The sequence below is a fragment of the Geotrypetes seraphini genome, chromosome 10, assembly GCF_902459505.1.
Source record: "Geotrypetes seraphini chromosome 10, aGeoSer1.1, whole genome shotgun sequence".
Lineage (NCBI taxonomy): Eukaryota > Metazoa > Chordata > Amphibia > Gymnophiona > Dermophiidae > Geotrypetes > Geotrypetes seraphini.
This window is the reverse complement of record NC_047093.1, coordinates 16790512-16799165: the sequence shown is the minus strand read 5'-3', so window position 1 is coordinate 16799165 and position 8654 is coordinate 16790512. Positions and strand designations below refer to the sequence as shown.

The 8654-nt window shown below is 43.5% G+C and overlaps 1 protein-coding gene across 3 annotated transcripts in view; it reads right to left on the bottom strand.

Annotated features, from left to right (window-relative positions):
• Positions 1–4019: 4019 nt before the first annotated feature.
• The window catches only part of PRKCA (protein kinase C alpha), a 594635-nt gene continuing 590000 nt past the window's right edge, over positions 4020–8654 (bottom strand). For 2 of the 3 annotated variants that reach the window (XM_033960343.1, XM_033960346.1), the window contains one exon: positions 4020–5749. In XM_033960343.1, the coding sequence (XP_033816234.1) occupies positions 5585–5749 (165 nt within the window). In that variant the 3' untranslated portion in view covers positions 4020–5584. The remainder of the gene's footprint in view (positions 5750–8654) is intronic. The other variant, XM_033960344.1, reaches the window with a different exon arrangement.

Genomic DNA, 8654 nt, shown 5'->3' with positions numbered 1-8654 from the left:
TTACCTGTAACTCGCTTAGAAGCTCTAGGATAAGCGATGGGATCAAACTTTAAATAAAACTTGAAACTTGATTTGACTATTGTCTTATTTTCCTCCCACCAACTTTATAAACATCCATTCACATTTAGGCAATTACAGCAGGAATTTAGGATTGGATTCTGCAATTGGCGCCTCAAATTCTATAAGTAGCGCCCAAAAGTGAGGCGCCGAATTAGGCGCCATTCAGGTCAAATTGGGTGCTGTTTAGTGAATCACGCTGAGCGGCACCAATTTTGGAGGCGCCCAAGAAATAGGCCAGCTCTAGGCGCAACTAAAACTTAGGCGCCCGTGCGAGCGCTTAAGCGCGCTTAAGAGCAGCAATTCTGTAACAAGGCGCCTAACACGAAGCCAAGTCCGCGCCTACTTTTTTGAAGGCCGCCTCGTTACAGAATCGCTCTTTCTCGATAGGCGCCTAGGTTTCAATTAGTGCTAATTAAAAAGCTTAATTGAGCTTGCTCTTCAATTTAGATAGGCGCCTAACTAGTGGGACGCCTCCAAAATAGGTACCTAACACTTAGGCGTCCATTACAGAATCGCGCTTAGCTGCACCAAACTAAAACTTAGGGCTCCTTTTATCAAGGTGCGCCGGACATTTCATCACGCGCTAACCCCCGCGGCAAGCCAAAAAAACTAATGCCTCGTCAATGGAGGCGTTAGCGACTAGCGCGGCAGGCGGCTTAACGTGCGGTATTCCGCGCGTTAAACCCCCCCCTACCGCGCCTTGATAAAAGGACCCCTTAGGCACTTGTAATACAGGCCAGGGTTTTAAAGGCGCTCACGTCCTTGTAGAGACACCCAAGTCTTTCGCCACCCCTAAACACACCTACTTTGGTGTTAGGCGCTGATAGGCAGCTATCTTTTGTAGAATCACACCTAAGAGAATAGACGTCCATCTCCCAATTAAATTTATTTTTTTTTATCAATTATGAACTTGTTAAAGCTTATAACCGAAGCCAATTTACTAACGTTATGTTACAGAATTTCGGTTCATAGACAACTCGGCGAAAGACAAAGGTGCGCGCCGACAACTGAGCGCAAGACGGAGGCGCGCGCCGAAGAAAATTACAGTTTTTAGGGTCTCCGACGGGGGGTTTTGTTGGGGAGCCCCCCCCCAGTTTACTTAATAGAGATCGCGCCGGCTTTGTGGGGGGTTGTAACCGTCCACATTTTACTGTAAACTTAACTTTTTCCCTAAAAAAAAGGGGAAAAAGTGAAGTTTTGAGTAAAATGTGGACGGTTACAACCCCCCAAATCCCCCACAACGCTGGCGCGATATCTATTAAGTAAACTGGGGGGGTTCCCCCACCACGCCCCTCTGTCGGAGCCGTAAAAACAGTAATTTTGTGCGGCGTGTGCCTCCGCGCTGCGCGCGCCTTTGTCCCGGTGCGCTTTTGACCTGACACCCAGAATTTCCTTCTTAGTGAAAAGACTCCTAAAATTAGGTGCTCAACCTTACATTGCTTTCAAAGGTGCTGATTTCAGTCCTTTATCCCCCAAATTATGTACATGAATCTTTTAAAATCAGAGTCCTTGTTACATGTTGTTAAAATGAATTTACTCTCAGCACAGTTTGTACAAATGACTTTCTCCGATCTGTTGTCGGTGCTAGACAGAAAACACATCTTCAGCTTCAGATTTAACTCTCACGTCAGAATTGGCTGTTTAGAAATTGAAGTGAGCCAGCAGCTCTTAAAGCAGCACTAAGATGCTTCAATTGGTTGAATGGCGCACGTTTTTGTAGTTATTCAGTCATTTAGTCATTTATTTAGACATTTTTGGGGTTGAATAATATTATTATATACTAGTCTTTAAGCCCGTTACATTAACAGGTGCTAGAATATATGTCTGTCTGTCTTTCTTTCTGTCTCTCTCTCTCTCTCCCGCTCTCTCTCTCCTTGTCTCCCTTTTTCTGTCTGTCTTTCTGTCCCTCTCCCTGCCCCTGTGTCTTTCTTCCTTTCTGTCTGTCTCCCTCCCTCCTGCTGTCTGTCAGTCATTCTTTGCCTCCATTTCCCTGTGCAGCAGCATTTCCATTCCACTTCCCTGTGGAGCAGCAACAGCAACAGCATTTCCCTTCCCCCCCCCCCGACTTCCCTGTGCAGCAGCAGCAGCAGTATTTGGCTTCCCCTACAGGTCCCTGTGCAGCAGTTGCAGCATTTCCCCCACCCCTTCCCTTCTCTTACCGCGATCTGGGCTGCTCCGTTAGGCTCCCCTGCGTTGTTTAGTGTAGCTTTTTGCAGTCCTTTGCAATTATCACCACAAAATCCCCCCCTCAACGTTTTGATGTTACAGCATTGTGTTATTTGGCATCATTAGTATCTGGTTGGTTGCGTGACCACGTGACGTTTTGCACGTGGTGACGCTGGAGGCCTTTAAATGTACGGCGTTTTTCCGCCGGTGTAACATCAATAAGACAGAAGCTGTGTGAAATGCTCTCCGTCCTTTATGTGAGATATGCGTTACTACTTTTGGTGAGTCCCTTCCTCATAGCCAAGAGTTATGTTTTATAAGATAAATTGGTGACGGGACTAAATTGCGCGAGACAACGGCGCGCCGACAACTGAGCGCAAGGTTGACGGCGCGCCGAAGAAAAGCACTATTTTAAAGGGCTCCGACGGGGGTTGTGGGGGGGAACCCCCCCCACTTTACTTAACAGACATTGCGCTGCCGTTGTGGGGGGTTTGGGGGGTTGTAACCCCCCAACATTATACTTAAAACTGAACTTTTTCCCTAAAAAACAGGCAAAAAGTTCGGTTTCAAGTATAATGAGGGGGTTACAACACCCCAAACCCCCCCACAACGCCAGCGCGATGTCTGTTAAGTAAAATAGGGGGGTTCCCCACCAACCCCCCCCCGTCGGAACCCTTTAAAATAGTGCTTTTCTTTGGCGCGCCGTCAACCTTGCGCTCAGTTGTTGGCGCGCCGTTGTCTCACGCAATTTTGTCTATGAACCAAGATAAATTAGACATGTTTTAACATTAGTATGAATAAAGCATTAATTTGTTTCATTTTGTATTTTTTAGAATCTATGATGCCCACCATATGAAAACTCTTTATACTTTTTCGTTGGTTCCCTGAGGCAGGAACGAAACGTGGCACGTCGGAACCTGCAAGCTAACGAGATAAGTTTGCCGAGTTCTTTTAAACGATATGACCTTCACCATTTAAGACCTTGAGCCGTTTTTGGCATTCTTTATAAAATTACAATATAAAGTTGTTCATTGTTTCATATGCGATGATTGGGCGGTGATGGGGGCAATGTTGGGGGTCTCCCCCAGTTACCACCCCCATGATTCTGAGCATATCTAAATTTTGTTCTATACCATCTATACAGCTCATTTATAAATATTACCTAGAGCGATTTGTTTTGTTGCATCAATTGGTTGACGAGCAATAGGGAAAGAAAGAACACAATGACAAATGTTAGTGAATTTTAGACAAAGACTAACAGAAAACCTTGGAATACTGATGGAAGGATTGACAGTTTTATTCCAGTGGAATTTGTCAGAACAGACCATATTCACATCTCCCCACAGTGGGACCTGGCCATACGTCCACAGTAACTGGTTCAAACAGAATTTGGCACAAGTAACCATTTCCTACGCATTTACCCTTTCAAAACCGTACGGGAACCTGAACGATTGGGACTGACGGTTAAACCCATCGGACCGTGGACGGGAACAACTATTTTAAGAGTCTCGTTTCTTCCGGCAAATGCTCGTTCTGCATGAGATCGTGGTAACGTGCTAGAAACACAATGGCTCAGTCTGCATGCATCCATTGAGAAAACATGCATCCGACTTCGACATGCCCATCGGGAAAGCAAAAATTCTGGCACCGACATTAACAAGTCAAAAGTAAACAACAACCACCCCCCCCCCCCAAAAAAAAAAAAAAAAAAAAGTGTAAAAAAAAAAAAAAAGAAAAACTACACCAGATTACTTGTCATAACAGAATCAAACAATGCACAGATATATCACAGATTGTTTAACCAGTGTATTCTAGTTTATTCTAATAGAATGTGCTAAGCTTCTTGTATGTACAGTTCCTGAATATGCCGAGGGGGGGGGGTCCATTAAATAGTGTTTTAACATTCTTGATAAAACATTGTTCTTTTTAATGAGTATAAGCAGATATGTCATAAACAGCCCAGTTAAGACTTGTATAAAACCAGCAAATGGAAATTATTTAAAGGATAGCTATCTAAAAAATATAGATATATATATATATACTAAACCGATGATGATGCATTAAGAGGTTGGGGGAAAGAGCATTTCAAAAGGACACATTAACCTAGATTTAAATAAGAATACTCATTCAAAACAGGGACTTCCATAAATATAGCACAAATTTGTCTTAGAAAATTATTGTAACACTCTCTTTATATGAGATAATTAATATGTCAATTATATTATAGATTCATTTGTTAAGGTTTAATATAAACATGCAAAAACTCCTTGCTTGATGCATATCTAAAATGTTTAATCTAGTCACCCAACAAATTAAAAAAAAAAATCTTTCCAGCTTTCTCATCTAGGTTCTATTGTGCCTTCTCACTTTTCCTCTTAAAATAACCTCGACTCCATTCCTGGGGAGCTGGTAGTAATACATTAGATAACATACACTGTACATAGTACCTTCTCAAACTCTACCGCAGTTTGCCAATGGCACTGCAACGTAATGGTTTCTGATGACAAATTAGCAATGGCGCACACAAATACCAGTTTTTTTTATATGATTAGATTTTTGGCATCATTAATACGAATCTCTCAGAGATTAAAATTAACAACAAAATCAGGAAAAAGTAATTAATGGCCATAAAATTCTAACAGGTAGTATTTGGCAATGTTATCAGCCATCTGGCCTCTCTAGAAATTCTGCTCAAATTGTATAGCTTTCAATACAATTGATTTTCCAGAAATCGAAAGGACCGGATACCTATCTCTTGCTCTCTCTATATACACACATATTTATTTTTGTTTAAAATCAGTACCAGATTATCTTTGATGCTGACAGTACATGAAGCTACATTACTTACTTTCCTCCTTACTCTTTCATTCGGTTCTTTTAACCGAAGCCTCAAGACTGACCAGAGGAAAAAGTGGTCTCTCGAGGCCACATCCTTTCATTACCACATCATCTGCATTTACAGTAAGAACATAAAGCCTTTTCCATTTAAAGTGTTTTCACTCTGAGTAATCTTGTATTCCTTCTAGACTCTATAGTGAAAAAAAATTCCAGTGGCCGAAGGAGATTGAGATTATGAAAATAGACTGAATTTGAGCCAAAATGGCTTCGTAGCATTCGATAGATCCTAAATTCTACAGCTCGTTCTGGTCTCAACATGAGTAAACTGGATGCTGGGTATTACCTTTTTATTTTCACTAAGACAACTTTCCTTTACAAGAAATACCCTCTGCTAGCAATCTGTTAAGATAGGTTTCTAACCCTAAAATTTTCAGGTCCTTCTAAATGACTGAAGTCATGACCTTAAAATTCTAGGGTTAAGGACTGTTTCTATTGCACCTGTCTGTGCACGCCTTTTGGTTCATACTGTGCTTTGTAAGCTAGGGTGCAAAAACTGGGGGTTTACAAATGAAAAGCCTTCAAAATCTGCTTGATCGATGTTGGCGATAACAAGCTGGTCTGGTGGCGTCAACACTGGTTGTCCTCGCGTGAAGAACTTGTCGAAGTTTTCAGCACCTTTGCCGCACTGTAGAAAAAGGGAAAACAACCGACACTGAACAATATAGTTGCGTTTACAGGATTCTCAGAAAGGTGGATAAGTTATTTCTTTTCATTTGGAACACCGCCTGGCTGTTTTATGGCGTTTTCATTGCCGCCTCCAATGTTATCTTCTCGCCAGCTCCCTCCTCGTCCTGCGCCTGAACCAGAAGCCTCCTCTCTGACGTCACAACATCAGAGGGAAGGCTTCCCGATGAGGTGCGGGACGTGCAAGGAGCTGCCACACCTGGCTTTGTGCACACTGCGGCAGTGAGGAAGAGGGAGCCGGCCACAAGATATCTGGGTCAGCGTGTCAAACCTTCATCTCATACCAAGACACATGAAGGGTTGGCCACAGGCTCTGGGAATATGTTTCTCTAGCTTTAATAGCTCTTTATGGGGCATTAAATTAAAAAAATAAATAAAGGGTAAAATATTCATAGCCAGTCGAGTTTAAATTTAGTATAAATTGTTAGTCCTATGGAAGTTAAAACTTTTTTTCAAATATAAAGATGTTCCTTTTATGTCAAATGTTGTAAGAATGTACCCTGATGTACAGTGGTACCTCGGTTTACGAGTGTTTTGCAAGACAAGCAAACCATTTGCAAAATCGGTGCCTCGGAAACCGAGCATGGCTCGATTTACGAGCGCCCCCCCCCCCCCGCAATCCGGCACCCTCTCCCCGCGATCCGGCACCCCCCACCATGATCCAGCACCCCCCAACGCGATTGGGCACCCCCCGCCCGATCCGGCACCCCCCGACACGATTGGGCACCCTCCCGCCGCTTCTTACCCTCATCTGGGCACCGGCACCGGCATGTCCTGTGCTTGATGCCGGTGACCGAAAATCGACTTCCTCTTCTGCTGGGCCTTGAGCATCTGAGCATGCTCAAGGCCTGCGAGTTCACATTCTGCACGTGAACTCGCAGGCCTTGAGCATGCTCAGATGCTCAAGACCCAGCAGAAGAGGAAGTCGATTTTCGGGCACCGGCATCAAGCACATGACATGCCGGTGCCCAGATGAGGGTAAGAAGCGGCGGGAGTGTGCCCAATCGTGTCGGGGGGAGGAGGGTGCCAGATCATGGCGGGGGGGGGGGTTGCCCAATCGTGTCGGGGGGGGTTGCCCAATCGCGTCTGGGGGGTGCCGGATCCCAGGGGGGACCTTCAGGAGGAGCAATGCCGGTTCTTGTGGGGGGGGGGGGGAACGCATCAAAGCGAGTTTCCATTATTTCCTATGGGGAAACTCGCTTTGATAAACGAGCATTTTGGATTACGAGCTTGCTCCTGGAACGGATTATGCTCGTAATCCAAGGTACCACTGTTTCTTGTTCCACACAGAAGAGAAGGAAACAATTTCTCATATTGAGACCACAGGCATTGCAATTCGGTGCTACATTTGTTTTCAGATACCCCTGTAAATGTGTTATGGTCTATAATAGGGGTTGGCAATTCTGGTCCTCGAGAGCCAGAGCCAGGTCAGGTTTTCAGGATCTCCACGATAAATATGCCTGAGATAGATTTGCATCTCAAAGAGGCAGGGCATGCAAATCCATCTCATACATATTCATTGTGGAGATCCTGAAAACCTGACCTGGCTCCGGCTCTCGAGGACCGGAATTGTCTACCCCTGGTCTATAAAGATAGTCGATATGTTTTCTATAGACCAACCCTGTCCTGGAGGACCACCAGGCCAGTCGGGTTTTGGGGATAGCCCTAATGAATATGCATGCCTGTCACCTCCATTATATGCAAATGGACTCTGAATCAAGCAGTACTACTTAATCACTTTCCCACACTGTCTTCTCTTCCGAAGCCTTCCAATTATTACGCAAATAAATTTGAAACCATTTCTGAATTGAGTAACTTTCAACCCATATGAAATCTGGAGTCACCCTGATACATCCGCCTTAGTATGTCTTTGAAGTTCTACTTCATTCTCCTAAAAACTAATGAAACAGAAAACCATGCAAGTGAGGAGGGCTAGTAGCCAGGGTTCAAAGCTTTTGTAGGCCTCAGTTCTCATGATTAGGTAAAGCAGGGGTCTCCAAAGTACGGCCTACGGGGCACATCCGGCTCACGATATGATTTTATCCGGCCCATGGAAGAATTGTACATAAATGCGCCAATTGGACTAATTTTCCAATGAGAATCTGCAAACCCCCCTCCCATGAGGTGTTGATAGATTTCAAATGCATTAATTAAAATTGTGTTCAAAATATATTGATATTCCATATTATGTTAATATTATTCACAACTTTATTTAATACTAAATCGTAATTGAATACTTTGTGGTATTTCTTCGTACTTGTTCGGCCTCGATCGACAGTGTCAATTTGCGGCATTGGAGGTAGCTCTGGCGCTGTGACTAATCTTTAAACTGAATCAGGAAGTTCGTTACTAGCCATTACGGTTAATTGTCCATAAGAATACTTGCAGTGGAATACTCAATTTGTAATTGCATAAATTTATATTTAAAGGTGCGTATTCACTTATTCACACATTTGCTTGTACAGAGTTCTCGTGATTTTAATAATTTATTGTCTCTTACACATACTCTGTAATTAGTTTATAACATTTTCTACTTTCAATAAAACTCATATATCTTGAGTTATTTATCTTTTTTTTTTCTACAGCCCGCTGAAAAGTGCTGAAGTACTCAATGTGGCCCTCGTGGCCGTGGAGACCCCTGAGTTAAAGTAATCCAAAGCCAGTTCCACCAAAACTAGCTTCACTGTGGGTAGACACCGGAAATAACCAGTCCCAATCCAAAATCCAGTCGTATTTCAGCAGAGAGCAGACTAGGCATGTTCTCCCTCTACGACAGTGGAAGAAGTGAATCATCTCTGGGCTGCTAATGGTGTCTTAATGGATGCACTTTATTTATTTTTTTTTAA